This window comes from Ranitomeya variabilis, chromosome 4 (assembly GCF_051348905.1).
Source record: "Ranitomeya variabilis isolate aRanVar5 chromosome 4, aRanVar5.hap1, whole genome shotgun sequence".
In the NCBI taxonomy this organism is placed as follows: domain Eukaryota; kingdom Metazoa; phylum Chordata; class Amphibia; order Anura; family Dendrobatidae; genus Ranitomeya; species Ranitomeya variabilis.
Window position 1 is genome coordinate 635,596,688 of NC_135235.1, and position 24,560 is coordinate 635,621,247.

The 24,560-nt window shown below is 44.6% G+C and overlaps 2 protein-coding genes across 3 annotated transcripts in view; both read left to right on the forward strand.

Moving 5' to 3' along the window:
• The first annotated feature begins 10,147 nt into the window (after positions 1–10,147).
• LOC143767235 (uncharacterized) overlaps positions 10,148–24,560 on the forward strand; it is a 141,888-nt gene continuing 127,475 nt past the window's right edge. The window contains exons 1-5 of the mRNA XM_077255412.1: positions 10,148–10,265; positions 10,682–10,815; positions 10,945–11,124; positions 11,208–11,331; positions 11,415–11,512. Of these exons, the coding sequence (XP_077111527.1) occupies positions 10,738–10,815; positions 10,945–11,124; positions 11,208–11,331; positions 11,415–11,512 (480 nt within the window). The 5' untranslated portion in view covers positions 10,148–10,265; positions 10,682–10,737. The remainder of the gene's footprint in view (positions 10,266–10,681; positions 10,816–10,944; positions 11,125–11,207; positions 11,332–11,414; positions 11,513–24,560) is intronic.
• Positions 15,235–23,894, forward strand: LOC143767307 (uncharacterized). 2 transcript variants are annotated; one of them, XM_077255544.1, is made up of 3 exons: positions 16,081–20,506; positions 20,622–20,712; positions 23,120–23,894. In XM_077255544.1, the coding sequence occupies exons 1-3, from the start codon at positions 20,492–20,494 to the stop codon at positions 23,782–23,784; spliced, it is 771 nt and encodes a 256-aa protein (XP_077111659.1). In that variant the 5' UTR covers positions 16,081–20,491; the 3' UTR covers positions 23,785–23,894. The 2 variants fall into 2 exon arrangements, 1 of the variants encoding a protein (XP_077111659.1); XR_013213688.1 differs by having other exon boundaries at positions 15,235–20,712; positions 23,120–23,174.

Below are 24,560 nucleotides of genomic sequence, written 5' to 3' on the forward strand. Positions count from 1 at the left end.
CACAAGGATGTAGCAGACCCTTCTCTCCAGTTCTTTGGGAGAGAATAGCCCCCAAAGCATTATCAGAAGCGTCCACCTCCACAATGAAAGAAAGTGTTGGATCTGGGTGTATCAACAGCGGTGGTGATGTGAAACAGATCTTAAGCCGATCAAAAGCTTCTTGAGCCTGTGATGACCACTTAAAGGGCTTTTCCTTCTTTGTCAAGGAAGTAATGGGATGGTCAATATCAGAAAAATTTCGAATGAAGCGTCTGTAGAAATTTGCAAAACCAATAAAACGTTGGACCTCCTTAACGTTCTTGGGTACCGGCCAGTCAAGGATAGCCTGAATCTTACCATGTTCAGCCCCTGGGGAGAGATGATATAACCTAAGAACTGTATCTCAGAACGATGGAACTCGCATTTCTCCGGCTTAATATACAGATGGTTCTCTTTCAGACGTCTTAAAATAGTTTTGACATGTTCTTCATGTTCCTGTGAAGAGTCAGAAAAGATTAGTATATCTTCCAAATAGATCACCGCAAACTGGTCCAACAAATCTCTGAAAATGTCATTAGCAAGGTGTTGAAACGTTGCAAGGGTGTTACAAAGCCCGAAGGGCGTCACAAGAGATTCAAAGTGTCCATACCGGCATCTGAATGCTGTCTTCCACTCATCCCATGGACGAATACGCACCAAACTATAAGCCCCACAAAGATCCAGTTTAGAGAACACCTTAGCATGGCGGACTCTTTCCAGTAATTCGGGAATCAGAGGCAAAGGGTAACGGTTTCGTACGGTTACCTTATTGAGTTCCCGATAGTCAACACAGGGTCTCAGGGTCCCATCTTTCTTTTTTACAAAAAATATAGGTGCCCTTGCTGGTGAGGAAGAAGGACGTATGAAGCCTTTGGCCAGATTTTCATCAATATACTCCTTTAAGGCTTGAAGCTCAGGTGTCGCCAAAGGGTATACGTTACCAAAAGCAATAGCTGCCCCAGGAAGCAGCTCAATGGGACAGTCATAATGCCTGTGTGGAGGAAGCTGATCTGCATTTTTCTTGTCACAGATGTCAGAGAACTCTTTATATGCTGGAGGTAAAGAAAATACCTGTACATGTGGTTCCGTAGCCGTGGACTCAGGGACAGCTTCTGTTAATGCTGAGTTGCTCCTTGTTGGAAAGATAATCTCCTTGGTCTCCCAGTTGATAATTGGGTTCTGAGAACGCAACCAAGGAGTGCTTAAAGTCACAGGAAAATGAGAAGAAATTAGCAAGAAAGAAAGTTGCTCCTGATGATTAGGCTCCAACAAAATTTCAAGGGGTACTGTCTCCTGATCCACAGGCCCAGAGATTAAATGTGACCCATCCACTGTTTCCATGGTAATTGGAGAGGCTCTTTGCTGAATTTCTATACCATGTTCCTTGGCAAATGTGATATCCATGATATCCATGATTAATATGAAATATTAAGCCGGAGAAATGCGAGTTCCATCGTTCTGAGATACAGTTCTTAGGTTATATCATCTCTCCCCAGGGGCTGAACATGGAATCTGGTAAGATTCAGTCTATCCTTGACTGGCCGGTACCCAAGAACGTTAAGGAGGTCCAACGTTTTATTGGTTTTGCAAATTTCTACAGACGCTTCATTCGAAATTTTTTTGATATTGTCCGTCCCATTACTTCCTTGACAAAGAAGGAAAAGCCCTTTAAGTGGTCATCACAGGCTCAAGAAGCTTTTGATCGGCTTAAGATCTGCTTCACATCAGCACCGCTGTTGATACACCCAGATCCAACACATCCTTTCATTGTGGAGGTAGACGCTTCTGATAATGCTTTGGGGGCTATTCTCTCCCAAAGAACTGGAGAGAAGGGTCTGCTACATCCTTGTGCTTTCTTTTCCCGTAGACTAACCTCAGCAGAGAAGAATTACGACGTGGGAGACAAGGAATTGCTGGCTATTATTGTGGCTTTCAAAGAATGGAGGCATCATCTGCAAGAAGCTGCACAACAGATCATAGTGCAAACTGACCATTGCAATTTAGAGTTCCTTAGATCCGCTAGATAATAATAATAAATAATAATAATCTTTATTTATATAGCGCCAACATATTCTGCAGCGCTTTACAGTTTAACAGTTTCAAACACAACAGTCATGGGTAACAATGTTAACAATACAGTAATAAAGCAAAATAAGACGAAATAAGATGACCCTGCTCGTGAGAGCTTACAATCTACAATGAGGTGGGGAGATACAAAGTACAGGTGTGTATTTACAATGATGTATTTACAATGATGGTCCAGCCATCTTCAGGGAGTGGGGGGTAGGTGGAGATTGTGTGTGTGTGAATGGGCTACACACACACAAACATAAACATGTCTTTCTCCTCGTCAGGCTCGTTGGAACTTATTTTTAAATCAATAGGTGGCGCTATAGAGTTAAGTCCTCTTTTTCTCAGAAGAGGCAATTTGCATTTTTAAATCAATTTAACTTTGTTATCTCGTACCGTCCAGGTTCTTGTAATGGGAAGGCTGATGCTTTATCCCGAATCCATGCTGCGGATTCCGTACCTGGAGCCCCATCCAAGACCATTCTATCTGATGCCAATTTCATCGGAGTTATCCACAATCAGGACTTGTGGAAGGAGTGCAGGGAGGCTTATGAAGGTGATGTATTTCTGGCTAACCCACCTATGGATATTAATCTTGTCTTTAAGGGTGGCAAGTGGTTTAGAGATCGACGTATCTACGTCCCTGAGGTCATCCGTCTGCAGATCCTCAAGTTGGTACATAACTCCAAGTTGGCTGATCACAGGGGGGTACAGAACACACAAGAGTTCCTGAGCAGATTCTTCTGGTGGCCAACTTGTCTGAAGGATACCAAGGACTATGTTCTCTCTTGCGAGGTATGTGCCCGTTACAAGACTCCTAAAAAAAAATTGGATCTGAAGTACAACTTTTAACCCTTATAACTTCCTAATAAAAAAATGTTGGTTCCAACATTGTGCTGATGTAAAGTAGACATGTGGGAAATGTTACTTATTAAGTATTTTCTGTGACATATCTCTGTGATTTAAGGGCCTGAAATTTCAACGTTGGAAAATTGCAAAATTTTCAAAATGTTCACCAAATCTCCAAATGAACACAAATCAAAGAAATGTTACCACTATCATGAAGTACAATATGTAATTGATGTAAAAAAAAAACAATCTCAGAATCACTGGGATCCGTTGAAGTGTTCCAGAGTTATTACCTCATAAAGGAACAGTGGTCAGAATTGTAAAAATTGGCCTCGTCATTAATGTGCAAACCACCTTCGGGGGTAAAGGGGTTAAGTGATGGGAGGCATGGAGTAGACAATGAAAAGCCAATGGCATCCATGGGTATTCATCACTTTATAGAGTAGATTAGATTATAATCAGGGTGTAAGGATGTCCATTGGTGTGACAGTAGTCGACAATTTCTTTGATATTATTGTTTTGGCTACCTGAATGATATGCCTTAATAGGGATTATTATACATCTTTTTGAGCATAGAAAACATAACAGTGTAGCCTCTGGTGTCCTAGGCACTGATACTACTGTCAACTCCTTTTTAACGCTTATGACCCCTTCCCAGAAATCTCCCAAGCAACTTGAAATGATCTCTAAAAGGCCTAAAATTAAAATATATTTTCATCTTTACATTTTGAAAATTACTAAAAGAAAAATGGGCCGACGCAACAGTTGGACACGCTTGGAAATTTGTATTGAATACAGCTCATGGTCAATCCTGAACAACATCTTCTGATTTTCTTGATTTCAACATCATCAGCTATTATTTGTCTGCACCATACTCAATCTTCCCTGATTATTGCGTTTTTGCTGCATTTTTTATGCCTTTTCCCCCTTGTTTGATGCATTTTTGGTGCAGATGTGAAGCGGTGTTTACAAAGCTTATTTATTAGTACAGAAAAGTTTTATTTCAAAGCTTAAAAAAGGCAACAGTGTTTTCAACCCCTTTGCGACATTTGCAGTAATAATATGTCCCTGCACCCTGGGCGTTATTGACGGAGGACGGATTATTACGTACTTTTTGGAATGCGACACTGTGATCGAAGTCGCAGTAATCGCATTAAAGTTCCGACTCCATTTTACCTCAGGGTTGCCGCCCTCCCGAAACTACGATCGCTGTGATTGGCTGTTTAATTCTGATCACAGCATTTCTCAGTGTTTCAATCAGATTGAATCAGATTCGACACTAACAGTGAGAGAGAGATCTCACCTTTCTTTATTTTTCAGACTCTGACTCCTCGTCCTCCTATTCCTCCTCCTCTTCCTCCTCAGGTACTGCTGGACCATCACGAAGATGCCCCAGGACTGAAGGTGAACTTACACGAAGACGCCCCAGGACAGGTGAACCAGCGCCCCCCATTACTGACCCGGTATGGACCTCACCCCCAAAAATTATGAGCCACTGATTCCTGATTTTGTGGCACAATCAGGAATCAAGTTTGGCACCTCCGGCCTCACAGAAATAGACTTTTCCAAAGTCTTTTTCACTGAGGATTTTGTTAACCTCATGGTGGGCCAAACTAATTTGTACGCTCATCCATTTTTGGCACAAAAACCCAATTCATCATTTTCTAACTGGTCTCCTGTAGACACAGTTTTGGGGCCTGGTCCTTCACTTGGGGATCCTGAAGAAGCCAGATCTTCGGCAATATTGAAATGTTGATGTTTTTACAACACTCCAGTGGCCCAGACATGTTTTGGGGCCATCCACAAATTTCTGCATTATAATGCTAATGCACGGTGTCCTCCCCGAGATTACCCCAACTTTGACCGTCTGTTCAAAGTTCGGCTGGTCATCGAACACTTCAACAAAAAGTTTGCTGAAGTGTACGTGCTCCAAAGGGACATCGGCACGGATGAGTCCTTAATTCATTTCAAGGGGAGGCTCAAATTCAATTCCATCAGTACTTGCCCAGTAAGGGGGCCAGTTATGGAATTAAACTCTATAAGCTGTGTGAGAGAACTTCAGGGTACACCCACAGGTTTAGAGTTTATGAAGGGAAGGACACCCATATTGAACCCCCTGAATGCCCCTCTGTCCTGGGAGTGAGTGGGAAATTTGTATGGGATTTGGTGCACCCAATGCTGGATCAAGGTTATCACCTCTACGTGGATAACTTTTATACCAGCATCCCACTCTTCAAGTCCTCTGCGTGAGGTACTGCAGCCTGCGGTACTGTCTGCAAAAATCAGCGAGGCCTCCCAAAAATGCTAATTGATCAGATGCTCAGAAGGGGTGACAGCAAAGCCCAATGTAGCGACCATTTGCTGGTGCTGAAGAACAAGAGGGATATATTTTTCTTGACCACCATACATGGTAATAGCAGCACCCTCAGCACTGTACAAGGTACCTCTACACAGGTCTGCAAACCGGACTGTGTACTGGGGTACAACAAAAACGGGGGGTGATCTCGCTGCTCAGGTCCTCCAGCCATACAGTGCTTTGAGAAAGGCCAAGGTGTGGTACAAAAAGCTGGCCGCGCACATCATACAGCTGGCCATGCACAACGCTTTCCTGCTGTCACAATGTGCAGGCCAGACCGCTACGTCATACCTTGAGTTCCAGGAGGTAGCGATTAAGGCCCTGATATCTGTCATTCAAGAAGGAGTTAGCCCCAGTACATTCGGAACTGAAGTTGTTCGTATCGTACCAAGCCAACATTTCCCAGGGGAGGTCCTTCAAAGCGGGAAAAAAAGGTAAATTGCAAAAGAGTGTGTTACAGAAGGGGAATACTCAAGGACACTATTTATCAATGCGATACCTGCCCCAATAAACCTGGCCTGTGTATGAAAGAAAGCTTCAGACTGTACCACATATCCATTGACTGCTAAATTAATTTCTGTCTTACACAACTGACATATGACAACCTGACTAACAATACACAACTGATGTATGACAACCTGACAAACACTACACAACTCACGTATGCCACTACACTGTAAAATTCACATACCAGGAAACAGTACATCAGTTTGAAAAAGGGGGCACTTGCTGGGCATTGCCACTTTTTAGGCACATCACGGGCTCTGCAAATACGGCATGATGCCGGCAGCCCATTCCATCATAGTTTGCATTCTTCCCTTTTGAGCCCCGAAGTGCACCCAAATAGAAGTTTTCTCCCAGTAGTATCAGTGTACTCAGGAGAAATTGCACAACAACTTTTGAGGTCTAATTTCTCCTGTACCCTTGTGATTCCACTGTTTAAGCACATCTGGGGCTCTCCAAACATGACATGACGTCTGATCTCCAATCCAGTAAATTTTGCGTTGAAAAGTCAAACGGCGCTCCTTCCCTTCTGCGCTCTGCCGTGTGCCTAAACAGTGGTTTTTCCCCATATATGGAGTATTGGCATGTTCAGGAGGAATTGTAATGGAAATTTTCGGGTTCATTTTTTCCTGTTACCCTTGTGAAAATAAAAAAAAAAGTCTAAAGTTAAATTTTAGTGAAAAAAAGTTGAATGTTCATTTTTTACTTTCACATTCCATTAATTCCTGTGAAGCACCTGAAATGTTAATAAACTTCTTAAATGTGGTTTTTAGCAGCTTGATGGGTGCAACTTTTAGAATGTTGTCACTTTTGGATATTTTGTATTATATAGACCCCACAAAGTGACTTCAAATGTGAGGGAGTCCCTAAAATAATGGTTTTGTAAATATAGGTATAAAAATGAGAAATCGCTCACGTAACTTCCTAACAAAAAAAAAAATTGTTTAAAAAATTGTGCTGATGTAAAGTAGACATGTGGGAAATGTTACTTATTAAGTATTTTGTGTGACATATCTCTGTGATTTAAGGTCATAGAAATCCAAAATGTGAAAATTGCTACATTTTCAAAATTTTCGCCAAATTTCCATTTTTTTACACAAATAAACGCAAGTCATATCAAAGAAATTTTACCACTATGGCTGGGGTCACACTTGGCGTAAGACAATACGCCACGTATTATACGTCCGTACTACGGCCATAATACGGAGAAATGTTCCCAAAATATTGATCCGTAGTCAGGGTGTGTCAGCGTATTTTGCGCATGGCATCCTCCGTATGTAATCCGTATGGCATCCGTACTGCGAGATTTTCGCGCAGGCTTGCAAAACCGACATCTAATGGATTTATGTGCTCAAATGTTTGGGAAAACATATATACAGTATATATATATATATATATATATATATATATATATGTCATTGAGACACATATATATATATTCTGTATTTAGATTTCATTCAGCGCGATATCTGTGAACAGCCGGTAATTCAATTGCCGGTTTTTCATTTCTCCTGCACAAACCCGACAGGATATGAGACATGGTTTACATACAGTAAACCATCTCATATCCCCATTTTTTTTGCATATTCCACACTACTAATGTTAGTAGTGTGTATGTGCAAAATTTCAGCGCTGTAGCTGCTAAAATAAAGGGTTAAATCGCGGAAAAAACTGGCGTGGGCTCCCGCGCAATTTTCTCCGCCAAAATGGTAAAGCCAGTGACTGACGGCAGATATTAATAGCCAGGAGAGGGTCCATGGTTATTGGCCCCCCCCGTGGCTAAAAACATCTGCCCCCAGCCACCCCAGAAAAGGCACATCTGGAAGATGCGCCAATTCTGGCACTTGGCCACTCTCTTCCCACTCCCTGTAGCGGTGGGATATGGGGTAATGAAGGGTTAATGCCACCTTGCTATTGTAAGGTGACATTAAGCCAGATTAATAATGGAGAAGCGTCAATTATGACACCTATCAATTATTAATCCAATTATTTGAAAGGGTTAAAAAACACACACACACATGATTTAAAAGTATTTTAATGAAATAAACACAGCGGTTGTTTTAATAATTTATTGCTCTCTCAATCCATTTGCAGGCCCTCGCTTGGCAAAATAATAAACGCACAAGATACATACCCTCAGCTGAACCGTCACGTCCCACGAGGTAATCCATCTGAAGGGGTTAAAATATTTTACAGGCAGGAGCCCTGCTAATGCAGCTGTGTGCTCGTGCTTGTAATTCCCCGGCGAATGAATTAAATATAGGTCATTGACCTACATTTCCTTCAGTCGCGGTGATGCGCCCCCTGGTGGATGTCCTCATATGACCTGGAGCGTGGGAAAAAGTTCCCAGGCTGCAGTTCATGAGAACATCCAGCAGGGGCGCATCACCGCGACTCAATGTAAGTACAGATCCAGCTTTCCTTTCAGCACATGGGGATTACAGGCACGAGCGAGTGGTTTATTGCAGCTCGTGCCTGTAATATTAGTTAACCCCTTCAGATGGATTACCTCGTGGGACGTGATCGGACATCAGAAGGTATGTATCTTGTGCGTTTATTATTTTGCCAAGCGAGGGCCTGCAAATGGATTGAGAGAGCAATAAATTATTAAAACAACCGCTGTGTTTATTTCATTAAAATACTTTTAAATCATGTGTGTGTGTTTTTTAACCCTTTCAAACAATTGGATTAATAATTGATAGGTGTCATAATTGACGCTTCTCCATTATTAATCTGGCTTAATGTCACCTTACAATAGCAAGGTGGCATTAACCCTTCATTACCCCATATCCCACCGCTACAGGGAGTGGGAAGAGAGTGGCCAAGTGCCAGAATAGGCGCATCTTCCAGATGTGCCTTTTCTGGGGTGGCTGGGGGCAGATGTTTTTAGCCACGGGGGGGCCAATAACCATGGACCCTCTCCTGGCTATTAATATCTGCCGTCAGTCACTGGCTTTACCATTCTGGCGGAGAAAATTGCGCGGGAGCCCATGCCAATTTTTTCCGCGATTTAACCCTTTATTTTAGCAGCTACAGCGCTGAAATTTTGCACATACACACTACTAACATTAGTAGTGTGGAATATGCAAAAAAAATGGGATATGAGATGGTTTACTGTATGTAAACCATGTCTCATATCCTGTCGGGTTTGTGCAGGAGAAATGAAAAGCCGGCAATTGAATTACCGACTTTTCACTAACAGCGCTGCGTATTTCTCGCAAGTCACACTGCTGGTCCGTGTGGAATCCGTATTTTTCTCGCCCCCATAGACTTTCATTGGCGATTTTTTTGCGCAATACGCTGACAAACGCAGCATGCTGCGATTTTCTACGCCCGTACAACGCCGTATATTACGGATCCGTAATATACGCCTGATAGGACTAGACCCATTGAGAATCATTGTGCCGTATGTAATGCGAGTTTTACGGACGTAGTTTCTGCGCTCTTACGTCCGTAAAACACGCATGTGTGACCCCGGCCTATCATGAAGTACAATATGTCATGAGAAAACAATGTCTGACTCACTGGGATCCGTTAAAGCGTTCCAGAGTTATAACCTCATAAAGGGACAGTGGTCAGAATTGTAAAAGTTGGCTCGGTCATTAACGTGCAAACCACCTTCTGGGCTAAAGGGGTTAACATAGAAGCTTATTGGGAAAAAAAGCACCAAAATCCCACAGTTCAGCAGCGTCTTCAGACGCAGTGATTGCAGATCTCATGAAATCACAGCCACTTTCTTTGCACATATACTGTGGGCCGTAGCGTAAATACTGTGTTTCTTCTGCTGCTTTTTTTTTTGCCGAAATTTTGCTGAGTTTAACTGTCTGAATAAATCGGATGAGATTTCATAAAAACTTCTTATCACTGAGAGTCTGAAGATGCTGCTGAACTGTGTGGTGTTGGTGCTTTTTTTATCTCTACAGTGGGGGAAATAAGTATTTGATCCCTTGCTGATTTTGTAAGTTTGCCAACTGACAAAGGCATGAACAGTCTATAATTTTAAGGGTAGGTTTTTGGGTCTCTGCCCTACAGTCTCGGAGGTCTGCTGAATGCCCCTCACTGCCCTCATGCCCCCTCTGACATCTCCTCCTGTCGGGGCAGAAACACATGGGAAATGTCTGTGGCCACAGGGGGCGCTAGAGGGGAAGAAACATTTATCCTAAGCTAAGCAGAGTTTTTCTCTCTGTTCTGGTCTTCTGCTTCCAGGACCTGTGATGATGTCACAGTCATGTGATCAGTCACATGGGGGAGGAGCAGGATGGGGGCTTGTAGGAAGTGAAGGGTTTTCCATGTAGGAAGCAGCCACATGTAAGAGCTGAAGGGAGAAGTCTGCACTGGTGAGCGGTAATGGGGGAGCAGGGACTGTGTGATAGAGGGGACAGGACTCAGTCCTGGGGGGCACCGGGACTCTGCACATTAGGGTACAGCCGGCTCCACATGTAAGAGCTGAGGGGAGAAGTCTGCACTGGTGAGCGGTAATGGGGGAGCAGGGACTGTGTGATAGAGGGGACAGGACTCAGTCCTGGGGGGCACCGGGACTCTGCACATTAGGGTACAGCCGGCTCCACATGAGAAGGCCAAATCCTAATGGAGAAAGTCGCCAGATCCTTTCTCCCACTAGAGTTCAGTCACAGCCATATATGTGGTGTGCGGGTGGAGGTAGGTGCTGGAGATTCCCCATTACTGGGCGCAGGGGACATTAACCCCCTCAGTGTTGAGCCTGTGATAAATCTCTGTGTGTGACTATAATTGGACTGTGTGTTATACCGGGGGCAGGACTCCGCTATAACTTGGATGTAGTGATCATGTGACGCCGGTAACAGCTTCGGAGATTTCTTACATGGGATATTTATGATGTTACATCGTCATCTTCTCCCCATTCAGGTCCTTACAATATCGGATCCTCTTAGGAGAATTCTCCACTGAGTGACCCTACAAGGATGGATACGGACAGGGACAAGATGGCGGAGATGATATTACACCTCACCCTAGAGATCCTCTTCCGGCTTACTGGAGAGGTGAGAGATTCTGATGACGTCACATTACATCATTCTTATCTATGGGGATAACAGATGGACAGAACTGGAGAGGTGAGGACTCTGGGAATGTCTGTAGTGAGGTTTATTAATGTGTCTCTCCATAACCAGGATTACACACTAGTGAAGAAGACCTCTAGTGAGCGCTGTCAGGCCCCTGTGTCTGAGGGATGGGAAAGACCCCTGAGCCCAATCACAGTGCCTCCACCTCACCCTCTGATACATGAGGACATCAATGACCAGAAGATCCTAGAACTCACCTACAAGATGGTGGAGCTGCTGACTGGAGAGGTGACACTGCTGGGAATGCTGAGATATTATACAGTAATGCTATCGAGGGATCTGGGGGATGACTATATCATTGCATTTGTCAGGTTCCTATCAGATGTCAGGATGTCACCGTCTATTTCTCCATGGAGGAGTGGGAATATTTAGAAGAACACAAAGATCTGTACAAGGACGTCATGATGGAGGTTCCCCAGCCCCTCACATTACCAGGTAATAGACAGGACTAAATACACACGGTCTCTAATTATCTGTATGTAAAGAATGAATTCAGTTCCTGTATGTGTTTCCTCCAGTTCTATCCAGTGAGAGGACAACACCAGAGAGATGTCCCCGTCCTCTTCTTCCACAGGACTGTAAACAAGAAGATCCCAATGTTCCTCAGGATCATCAGGTAGATGGAGAGAAGGTGTCTTGAGATCTTCCTTATGATGTGTAGAAGGCTGTGAAGGTCTTGTGCTCAGTCTTGTTTTGTCCACCAGTAGGAGTACAGACAATGTATTAGGCTGGAGTCACACTAGTGATTTTAAAATCAGTCCTATTTTGAAGCAGAAGAGTCGGACAAGTGTAATGCAAGTGTCATGTGTTTTTTATGCGAGTGCAATCCGATTTTTCACACCTAGCATCCGATTTACATCCAACTGCAATGCGATTTTAACATGAGCTTTTACACAGAGAAATTCTCAATGTCATTTGCACATCGTTTTCAAAGGAAATATTCTTCTTCAAAACACACACATATATATATAAACTACGGTTCCAAAGTTAAGGTCACACAGACAATTTTGTGTTTTCCATGAAAACTCATACTTTTATTAATCAAATCAGTTGCCAAATGAATTGAAAATCTAGTCCAGACATTGACAAGGTTAAAAAAAAAAAAGATTATTTGAAATAATAATTTTCTCCTTCAAACTTTGCTTTCGTCAAAGAATGTTCCCTTTGCAGCAATTACAGCATTGCCGACCTTTGACATTCTAGCAGTTAATTTGCTGAGGTAATCTGGAGAAATTTCACTCCATGCTTAAAGAAGCCCCTCCCACAAGTTGGTTTGGCTTGATGGGCACTTTTTGTGTACTATACGGTCAAGCTGCTCCCACAACAGCTCAATGGTGTTGAGATCTGGTGATTGCGCTGGCCACTCCATTAGGGCTCTTTCACACGTCCTGATATTTTCGGTACCGGAAAAACCGGTACCGGAGATATCCGTGTCCGTATGTCCCATGTGCTCAAGTGGCACATACGTGCGGCATCCGTGTGCCGCCCGTGTGCCCCCTGAGGACCACACGGACTGTGCAGGAGAGACAGCGCTACACTAAGCGCTGTCCCCCCCGCATGTGGTGCTGAAGGCAGAATTCATCTCTTCTCCCCCGCCGGAGAGAAGAGGTGAAACATCATTTTTTATTATTTATTTTTTTTTGGGGGGGGTGAAAAATAAAGTTTGCATGTGCCCCCACGTCCCCCCCCCCCCCCCAGTGCGCCACCTGGTCCCTTGCCGCAGAATATACTCACCTAGCTCCCGCGATGTCTCCTCTGTCCTCTCCGCGCTGGCAGCTTCTCCTGTGTGAGCGGTCACGTGGGAGCGCTCATTACAGTCAGTGAATATTCCCTGGAGAAGGGGCCAGCGCGGAGAGGACAGAGGAGACATCGCGGGAGCTAGGTGAGTATATTCTGCGGCAAGGGGCCAGGCGGCGCACTGGGGGGGGGGACGCGGGGGCACATGCAAACTTTATTTTTCACCCCCCCCCCCAAAAAAAAAAAAAAAAAAAAGATCTTTCATCTCTTCTCTCCGGCGGGGGAGAAGAGATGAATTCTGCCTTCAGCACCACACGCGGGGGGGGCAGCGCTTACTGTAGCGCTGTTCTCCGTGTGCACGTGTGCTGTCCGTATTGTGGTCCGTGCTGCCGGTAGAAAACGGACATGTCGACGTGTTTTCAGCACGGACATACGGTCCGTGTGAAAACACGCACATGTGCATAGACCCATTCATTTTAATGTGTCTACGTGTGTCAGTGTCTCTGGTACGTGAGAAAACTGTCACTACACGTACCGGAGACACTGACGTGTGAAAGAGGCCTTACAGATAGCCTGCTTCTTCCCTAAATAGTTCTTGCATAATCTGGAGGTGTTCTTTGGGTCATTGTCCTGTTGTTGGATGAAATTGGCTCCAATCAAGCGCTGTCCACAGGGTAATGCATGGCGTTGCAAAATGGAGTGATAGCCTTCCTTATGCAAAATCCCTTTTACCTTGTACAAATCTCCCACTTTACTAGCACCAACATAACCACAGACCATCACATTACCTCCACCTTGCTTGACAGATGGCGTCAGGCACTCTTCCAGCATCTTTTCAGTTGTTCTGCGTCTCACAAATGTTCTTCTGTGTGATCCAAACACCTAAAACTTGGATTCGTCTGTCCATAACACTTTTTTCCAATCTTCCTCTGTCCTCTGTCTGTTCTTTTGCCCATATTAATCTTTTACTTTTATTAGCCAGTCTCAGATATGGCTTTTTCTTTGCCACTCTGCCCTGAAGGCCAGCATCCCGGAGTCACCTCTTCACTGTAGACGTTGACACTGGCGTTTTGCGTGTACTATTTAATGAAGCTGCCAGTTGAAGACCTGTGAGGCGTCAATTTCTCAAACTACAGACTCTAATGTACTTGTCTTGTTGCTCAGTTGTGCATCGGGGCCTCCCACTTCTCTTTCTACTCTGGTTAGAGCCTGTTTGTGCTCTCCTCTGAAGGGAGTAATACACACCGTTGTAGGAAATCTTCAGTTTCTTGGCAATGTCTCGCGTGGAATAGCCTTCATTTTTAAGAACAAGAGTAGACTGTCGAGTTTCACATGATATATCTTTTTTTCTCCAGTCACCTTCCACGACAGCAGTATCGGAGGATGTCTCCCCGCCCTAATAGGGGACAGGAAACAAAGAGGTTAAATACCCCTCCCCTTCCTGCAACCACCAGTGTTTTTCCTGTCCCCTATGGGGCATGAAGAGGTTCTCTGATAGTGCTGCTGTGGCCGGCGATCGGGAGCACTGTTACCTTGCTAAGCCGGGCAGTCAAGGTCGGGGGCTCCGCTCTCCTCCTCCATCCAGACTGCTCCCATCTCCGTGACCTTCCACGCGACTTGGGACCCCTGCCCGCCCTACCCGCGCCTCTTACGGGAGGCAAAGCAGGGCGGTGCGGTGCTCCGGGGTCCTTTTACAGCTCCCCGGCTTCCTCCTCCCTCCACGCTGGTGCTGGCGCGCGCGCGCGCCCCTGGAAGTGACGCGCGCCCGAACTTCCGGTTTCTCGCCGGCTCCTTACACCACAGCTCCCGCGCGTGCCGATCAGCGTCCTGGGCCAGGACATTCAGTGGCGGCATGGACGGGCGTCCCTGACCCCCCCCCCCCACCAAACGGACACTACGAGGGGGAGGAGCACCACCAATCTCGCTGGGAGCCTCAGTAATCTATTTATTCCTGGCTAAGGAAGCCTCCAGGTAAGACCTCTTGTCTATACCCTCTGTAGTCAGATCCTCTGATCATATGGACGGCGACAAAACCCTTCACTCTGCTTCTGCAGAGCCCAGCGCTCACCCCCCTGCCGTAAGTAGTGGGATGATGTCCCTTGCTGTCCATTTTTCTTTAAAATTCAAGCGACTTAGTCCGACCTTTCTCTCTCTCCTTTAGGGAGACAAGGCTTCTGCCCCTAAGAAGGCCAGTCACAAGTGTGCTGCATGTGCGTCCAAGCTTCCCTCCACATATAAAAAGAAGCTCTGCCAGCCATGCACAGACAAAGTTCTGCGTGCTGAACAGCCCTCTCTTATGGACAGCATCAGGACTCTCATCAGGCAGGAAGTTCAATCTTCCATGGCTGCCTTTTCCCAGCCTCCGACACCACAGCCTCCCCCTGCTAAGAAAAGGAAAATAGCCCCGGTAGTCTCTGACTCTGACTCAGGAGAATTGCATACTTCTGATTCAGGGGACCGTTGGGAGAATGAGAGTTCTGCCTCTACCTCTGCTCCCAAATCAGACAACAAAAAATATCTCTTTTCCAACGAGGATTTGGAGGAATTAGTGTCTATGGTGAGGGGCACCATGGGGGTGGAGGGCCATTCTGTACAGGATGACATGTTCGGGGGGTTAAAGCCCAAATCTGTAAAGGGATTCCCCATACACGAAAATATAGAAAGCCTCATCCTCCATGAGTGGGGCCTTCCAGAGAAAGGGTTAAACGTCCCATCAGAACTCAAGAACCGTTTTCCCTTGGAGGGAGACTGTTCTCTTTTTGAAATGCCCAAGGTTGATGTCCAGGTTTCAAGGGTAACCAAAAAAACGGCCCTGCCTTTTGAAGATTCCTCCCAGCTGAAAGATCCCATGGATCGCAAAACTGAGAGTTTATTGAGAAAATCTTGGGAGACTTCAACTAACCTACTGAGGTCCAACGTGGCCTCAACATGTGTAGCCAGATCCTTGTTCCTCTGGCTGCGTACATTGGAAAATCACCTGGTGCAGGGTACACCCAGAGAAGAGATTCTTAATTCTCTTCCTCTGCTCCAGAAGGCAACTGGATTCCTCGCGGATGCTTCCGCAGAATCAGTACGGGTTGCCGCTAAATCAGCGGTTCTCACTAATTCCGCTAGAAGAGCTCTGTGGCTTAAATCCTGGGGAGGTGATATTACCTCAAAGTCTAAGCTTTGCGGTATACCTTTCCAGGGTCATTATGTATTTGGGCCAGTCCTGGACGAAATCTTGGACAAAGCTTCAGATAAGAAGAAGGTCCTTCCGGAACAAAAGAACCCTAAGAAGCGTTTTTTTCGTCCCCCCCGTGACCAAACCCCCCAGCAGAATTACAGGGGTAAGGGTAAATCAGGACGATGGAGTTACCCCAAGGGAGGAAAAGCCAGAAACATCCTGGTCCCCCAACCGATTCAGGCCTCTGAAAAGCAATGACTGCCCTCCGGTCGGGGGTCGACTCTCGGGATTCCTCTCCCAGTGGCAGTTGATTACCACAAATCTGTGGGTCCTACGTACCATACGGGAAGGCCTAAGATTGGAGTTCGAGAGCCCTCCTCCTCATCGTCTGACTATCACTTCTCTACAATCCCCAGGACTTTGGGAAATTTTGATGCCGGATATCTAAAACCTGCTTCTAGCGAAGGTGATTTCCCATGTACCACATCGGGAAATAGAAGGTCACTATTCCCACCTCTTCTTGGTGAAAAAACCCTCAGGGAAACACCGCATCATTATAAACCTGAAACCTCTAAATCAGGTAATAAAATACCGAAGGTTCAAAATGGAATCGATCAGATCAGCAATCCCGCTGATCGGTCAGGACTGGGTGATGGCGACGCTGGACCTGAGGGACGCATACTATCATGTGCCAATACACCCAGACCACAGAAGATTCCTCAGGTTCGCGGTTTCCCAAAACAGACGGATTAGCCATTATCAATTCAATATCCTTCCGTTCGGAGTCTCGTCTGCTCCACGAGTCTTCTCCAAGATCATGACAGAAGCGGTAATCTTCATTCGTCAACAGGGGGTCTGTGTCATTCCATACCTGGACGATTTTCTTATCATCGCCCCATCCGCTTCACGTCTCAATCAGGATGTGACAAGAGTCCCCGACATCCTAGAATCACTCGGGTGGATCCCGAATCTGGAGAAATCAGACCTCCAGCCTTCGCCACAGAAGAAATTCCTAGGAATCCTTCTGGATTCAGAGAAGAGAATGTCCTTTCTTCCCGAGGACCGTCAGACCGATCTTGTCCGCAGGATCTCCAGGTTCAGAGATCAAAGAGCCCCGACTCTAAGGGACTCTATGTCAGTCCTGGGTTCATTGACATCCTGCATTCAAGCAGTCTCCTGGGCACAGGCCCATACGAGAATACTTCATCACACATCCTGGCATACTCAAGAGGACATCAGATGGCCTTAACCAGGAAGATTCCCCTTCCCTCTCATGTGAGATCCTCTCTGTCATGGTGGCTGAACCCCCAGAATCTACACCGAGGAGTCAACTGGGATCAGCTTCCTCTCAGAGTACTCACAACAGACGCAAGTCAGAGAGGTTGGGGCACCGTGATAGAAGGCTTCCACTTCCAGGGGTTGTGGGCCCCAGATGTAAGACACAGTTCCTCAAATCTGAGGGAATTGAAAGCGGTGGAGGAGGGGCTGAAAGCCGCATCTGTCATCATCCAAGGCCACCATGTCCGGGTGATATCCGACAATATGACCACCGTGGCATATCTCCGACACCAAGGGGGCACAGGACACTCGAACCTGAAGTTAACTGCTGGAAGGATTTTTTCCTTGGCAGAAAATCACCTGATGTCAATCTCTGCAGTTCATATAAGGGGATTAGACAATTCCCAGGCGGATTATCTCAGCCGGAGGGACTTCCATCCAGGGGAGTGGTCTCTAAACCAGGATGTATTCCTAACCCTAGTCCAGAGGTGGGGAACTCCCGATGTGGACCTATTTGCCAACATTCAGAACACAAAATCAAACACCTTCTTCTCCCTGACCCCCTCAAACGGGGCACTAGGACTGGACGCTTTCTCCCACCCCTGGGAGTTTACCCTGGCATAAGCCTTTCCACCAATACCATTGCTACCCAGGACGTTGCAGAAGATCCGGACGGATCAGGTCGCAACGATTTTGGTAGCCCCATTATGGCCAGGAAGGAGCTGGTTCAGCGCACTGACAAGCATGTGTCTACAAGGCCCGATTCCGCTTCCACAAAGACGCGACCTTCTTCAACAGGGTCCCCTGACCCATCCAGACCTACACAAACTAAAGCTGACAGCCTGGTTACTGAAGCCGAGATCCTGAGAGCCCGAGGACTCTCGCAGGCAGTAATCGAAACCCTACAGAAAAGTAGGAAGCCGATAACGAACGCCATTTATTGCAAGATATGGAAACAATTTTCATCATGGTGTGCCCCGAACAGACCGGATCCCTTTAACCCAAATATTGCGCAGATTCTTCAATTCCTACAGAAGGGCTTAGAGCTGGGGCTTTCACCTAGTACCCTAAAGGTTCAGGTGTCAGCTCTTGGTGCTTTCTTTGACCGGGATCTAGCAAGTCATCGATGGGTGAAACGATTCATATCATCGGCAACCAGAATCCGTCCGAGACTTTAGATCCATACCCCACCTTGGGACTTAAACCTGGTGCTAAAAGGTCTGACCGGGGACCCCTTTGAACCCCTTTCAGCATCTAGCTTAAAGATCTTAACCCTCAAAACGGTCTTCCTGGTAGCTATCACTACTGCCAGGCGTATAGGAGAGTTACAGGCCTTATCAATTCAGGAACCATTCCTGACTATAACTACGGATAGTATAATCCTCAAATTAGACCCGTCCTTTACACCTAAGGTAGCTTCAAACTTTCACAGAAATCAGGACATCATATTACCTTCTTTCTGTCCCAATCCCTCTAATCCTAAAGAGGAGGTCTTTCACACCCTGGACGTCCGCAGGGTGGTCCTGTTCTACCTCCAGCAAACGGAAGATTGGAGGTTGGATCAAAACCTGTTCATCCAGTGGTCGGGGCGTAATAAGGGCAAGAAGGCAGCCAAAAGCACAATCGCTAATTGGATTAAGCAGGCCATTAGCCTAGCATACTCTTCTCAGAAGCTCGCACCTCCGGCTTCACTGAAGGCCCACTCTACCCACTCAGTCTCAACTTCCTGGGCAGAAAGGGGAAGCGCATCAGCAGAGCAGATATGCAGAGCCGCCACCTGGTCGTCAGTACATACATTCACCAGGCACTATAGGCTCAACTTCAACAGGGATCTAACGTTCGGCAGACGTGTTCTGCAGGCGGTTGTCCCTCCCTAAAGAAATTAGCGGTTGGTATCACTCCGATACTGCTGTCATGGAAGGTGACTGGAGAAAATAGAATTAGTTCTTACCGGTAATTCGGTTTCTAGGAACCTTCCACGACAGCACTAATTTCCCTCCCTATCTGATTTATCCTCCTTCTCATTCTTTCACTTTTTCTTTCTTCAACTTTGAATCTACAGCTAAAACTAACAGCATCCGGGGGTCAATTTATAGAGTAAGCCTTTCCATTTCTTCCAAAATTTTCTGCACTCCTAATATCATGTCTCAAGTGCTAACAATGAGCAGTAGATGCTACACAACCTCACTCTGCAGAGCTCCACATAGGAAACAGGCACTTCAACTACAGTCTATTGTATATGCAGTGAACAACAGGGATGTCAAACTCAAATACACAGAGGGCCATAATTAAAAGTTTGGACAAAGTCGCAGGCCAACCTTTATATTTTTTAAAAAAGCTTTTACTTATCAAACATAACGATTAACTTTTTCAAATTGAAACAAACTTAAAGGGATTGTACCACAAACAAAGTTCATTTTAATTTATAGATCTTTGAAAAAAAATATTGGAATGATATGTTAAGTAAGAGCAGAAAAAAGCATATAGCCCAGTGATGTATATACCTCAGCCAGTTGTTCCGCTGCTCCAGTCTCTTCATAGTGTCTTCATATCCTCTGTATGGTGGTGCGTTGTATTGACATTCACTTTGCTGAAATGACCCACGCAGAGGGGAGATGATAGGAAAGGGAGCGTCAGCTAATGCTCCTTCCTCCATCATAAACTGTTTAGGCATCTAGGATGCTGCTATAGTTGAAAGAGCGACACTGGCCAAACATACTCAGGGACATGTCGTGGCCCAAATATACTCGCCCTATGGGACAGATTTGACCGGGGGCCAGGACATATGTGACCTAGACACTTTTCAAAAGACTCACCTTAGCTGCAGGGCTGACCCTCTGTAACTCCCCTGCCCAGTTGCAGGGCTGACCCTCTGTAACTCCCCTGCCCAGCTGCATGGCTGACCCTCTGTAACTCTCCTTTGCCCAGCTGCAGGACTGTCCCTCTGTAACTCTCCCCTGCCCAGTTGCCTACAGTCCATAACTAACACATAAAAGTGACTACAATAAACCATAGCATTAACCATTTATTTACAGTACTTTTCACCAATGTTCTGTAATTACAGTATATCCTGCAGTATCACAAATATACTTTTATGTAATATATTAATTATCTTCCAGGATCTTCCTTTCTTTTACACCAGAAATATGACAGTGAGTGTTCCTTGTTTTCCCACCTTCGCAGTCCTAAGATCTTAACCCTATAAAATATCTCTGGGACGAGGTAGAATTGGTTGTTCAGAGCATCTCAGCATCTTCATCTAATATGCGGCAACTACAAGAAACTTCCTGTTGGCATGGGCCAGTATTCCTGGGGAACAATCTCAGCACCTTGTGCAATCTATGACGTGATTAATATCTGAGGTTCTGAAGAAGAAAGAAGATCCTACATGTTACTAGATGGGTGTCTCTAGTAATGTGGCCATTCAGTGTATGTTTTATATCTGTGGGAGATGACAGGATAAAGCTGATCATAGACATTAGATGTTGTCTGGATCTTTTCAAACTGCTTCATGTGTCAGTGACTTTTCTGTTATTTGTTTCAGAGTGAAGATCTGCCCCATATTAATACTACAGAGACATATGTGTGGGATGATGAGTGGTGTAAAGAGGAGATTCCTACAGATAACCACACAGGTGAGTAGTGACCACTAAATGCAGTGAAGTCACAAGTTCTACTCAGTCACTGGCCTGTAGAGTAACTTTAGATCGTCAAGATTTTTTGGGTGTGTTCACATGGAACTTTTGATGTGGATTTGAGGAGCAGATTCATTAAAGTGACTATCCGTGACTATTTCTCTTACAATGTGCTAAGAACTAACACAAGTTGCTTGATAACTACCGAACTGTTGTGCCTGCTGCCGATCTCTGCGGGGATAGAGCGGTCACACACCGCTCTTTCTTTTGATTCTGCGTCTTCTGGTGATGTCACGTTGACAGAACAGTGGCTTCTCTTCTACTCTGCTCTGTGGGTGGGGTGTGACTGCCGACGTCATCTGATTGATAGTTTATCTGTGGTAAATTGGCTTTCAAGCACCATGATGTATGAAGTCCTGCCTTGTCCACGGAGAAGCCCGGAAGAAGAGCTGCTCTGCTTACGTGGAGCCGCTGAATAGCCGTCAGAAGCAGTAGTTGACAACTGTGAGATGGCGCCTGGTACAACAGGCAGGTAATTGCCTCTTTTAGCAACTGCCTGTCTACTACTACTCAAATTTCACATACATATATACTACACCAAGACAAATGTAGTTGATGAATTTTCGGACGTGTATTTATGTAGCATTTCTTCTTATGCCTTCTTTGAGAAAGGAAGAAAATGTTAAAAAAAATCCAGACATTTAACTGTGGATGTCTGTTTTTGTACACCTGTATACTAGTTTATTTTGATATCCCTACATGCGACACCAATATAGCATGATTTTTGCAGTTGCTGGATTTTCGGACATGAACTTTTGTCAAAATTAATGTAAAAATTTATGGAAAAAAAATAGTGACAATTGTAATGAACAATTTGGGAAAAGCACACTGACCAGCTATATGAGAAAGGGTCAATCTATCCTCCTACACTTTCTCCTCGCACTTGTATTTTTGGTAGCCAGGCTGCATCCCCAAGTAGTAAGTGGTCGGTGGCATCATTTGCATCATCCACAACTACGGTTTTTCATACTCCTACTCCTCTGTTTCTATCTCACTGTCAGGCCTCCGTCCCTGAGTGTGACAGTGAAACAGGTGTACACTGCCAGCCATCCACTTGTGCCAAACTCCGCTCCAGCCTGGTCAAGTTGCTGTTGGTGACATCGTTGATTTACAACTTGGTGAACTCTATAGAATTTCGAGAATTGATGGTGTGTTCTCAGCCTTGCTGGAAGATGCCATTATTTCTTACAGAAAGGGCTGCCTGCTCTATGCTCACATGGGTAGCATTACATGGGCACTCTTTCTCTTGGCATTAAGCTTAAATGTGTTCTGCACCATAGAGAAGTAACTATGGTCATGAACAGTACATATGTGTCATGGCTCGCTGTGCAAAGGTTTTGAACGGTAGCGATGCAGTCTTGCAACCAGAACTTAAGATGATAACAAACTGAGCAGATAGCGAGCGATAAGTAAATAAATAGTAATATTGCATGTAAATGACATAGGGTACTTAGATGACACTATTAGTACATTATTATTAGTATGAGGTGGTCTCTCCAGAAAATAAAGTAAACAGCCACCCTTGTAGTTAGAAAATAATCAGCCATGGGCTTAGGCGAGGACTATTCTCATAATGTTACGTAACTGACCTGCTAGATAGTACAAATAGACGTCTCTTTATCTACTTTCAGTGTGAAAATTTCATGTAGTTTTAGGTCAAATTTATGCAGAAATCGGAAAAATTTCAAAATATTCACAATCTTTGAAGCACCAGTGTAAGGCTAAGTGATCTACAAAAGAACAAGGGACGGACAACTATGTTTGGAGAGGATACTGCTGCAAATATTTTTTCAGATCCCCCAGTGCTCAAATATTTAGCCAATGGTCCTATTGGCTTACATGACACATACTGTATAAGAATATGAAGGACTTATTCTCCTTTCTTGTATCCACTGTTTAGTTACATTAATAAAAAAACAACAACTTTTCCTCCAGAGTTATAACTTGTGTACATGAGCAATCTCCTCCAATGTGCTTTGCTCTGTGCTATAGTGCTTGTACTTCTCAGAGAGTGTATGAGAAGGAATCTCCTAATAAAACTGATTACAGATCCATTTTATGACTCTCCACTGAACGTGTAACTGGATCAAATTCATGACAGACACAGTGAAACATAAAGTGAGAAGATGGCTATAATAGAGTACTGAACATTTGTAAGGACATAACCTGGTGACCTAACAATGTAATCTCAGTCCCTCCTTGTGGTCTAATGTCTTAGTCTGTCAATAATTGAATTGTATTGCAGTTTGAATGGAAATGCTATAAAGTATATAATAATATAATTAGTAATATTGTTCCAATGCAGTGTTAATGAAAAATAATAAAATCATTTTTTTATTCTTGACAGATGACTGTACCAGGAGCTCAGAAGGACATCTGATATTCTCAGATTTTTCAGCTGATCATTTTGGTATCACACTCGATACTTGTGAAAAACATGTCATTATACCAGATACACCTCAGGACCTTCTCAGAAAAAATCTGTCATCTGATCCTTTTCAACAAGTCCTTTTTTCTGCTTCAGCAGAGACAAATATGGAAAACAAAAGTCACAGAAGGGTTGTTGAACATGAAATAGCTGACATAAGGGAGAAACCATTTTCATGTTCAGAATGTGGGAAATGTTATAGTGAAAAATCCATACTTGTTCAACATCAGAGAATTCACACAGGGGAGAAGCCATTTTCATGTTCAGAATGTGGGAAATGTTTTACAGACAAATCAAGTCTTGTAAAACATCAGATAATACACACAGGTGAGAAGCCATTTTCATGTTCAGAATGTGGGAAATGTTTTAATCGAAAAACAAATCTTGTAACTCATCACAGAATTCACACAGAGGAGAAGCCATTTTCATGTTCAGAGTGTGGGAAATCTTTTCGTGATAAATCAAATCTTACTAGACATCAGAGAACTCACAGGGAGAAGCGATTTTCATGTTCAGAATGTGGGAAATGTTTTCATCGAAAAACAAATCTTGTTATACATCTAAAAACTCACACAGGAAAGTAGCCATTTTCTTTTCACAAAGTTTTAATGACTTAGTAACAGCATAATATAACAATAAATGTTGTGAATTCCGTTCTTGGGCACCCTCTGGTGGCTTTGAGTGGAACTGCTGATCTTTCAGGTTTTCCTTCTCAGCTGCACTCACTTATTGTTCTGCTGGCTTTCCTATTTAACTTTGCTCATGTCGTTAGTTCATGCCAGCTGTCAATGTCTTAGGACTGGTTCAGATCTCTCTTGGATTTCTCAGATGGCCTGTCCATTCCAGCAGAAGCTAAGTTCTTGCTAAGTTGTTTTTGTGTCCATTTGCGTTAGAGTGTATTTCTCAGCGCCTGCTATTTTTCTTGTCCAGCTTGCTATTATGATATTTCCTTGCTAGCTGGAAGCTCTGGGGGTGCAGGGTTGCCCCTCCACACCGTGAGTCGGTGTGGAGGTCTTTTTGTATACTCTGTGTGGAATTTTTTAGTATTTTGTACTGACCGCACAGTTCCCTTTCCTATTCTGTCTTTCTAGTTTAGATTTGGGCCTCCTTTGCTAAAATCTGTTTCATTTCTGCGTTTGTCTCTTCCCTCTTAACTCACCGTCAATATTTGTGGGGGGGCTGCCTTTCCTTTGGGGAATTTCTCTGAGGCAAGGTAGTTTTCTATTTTCATCTTCAGGGGTAGTTAGCTCTTAGGCCGTGACGAGGCGTCTAGGAAGAGTTAGGAATGCTCCACGGCTATTTCTAGTGTTGGTGTTAGGATTAGGGATTGCGGTCAGTAGAGTTACCACTCCCCCAGAGC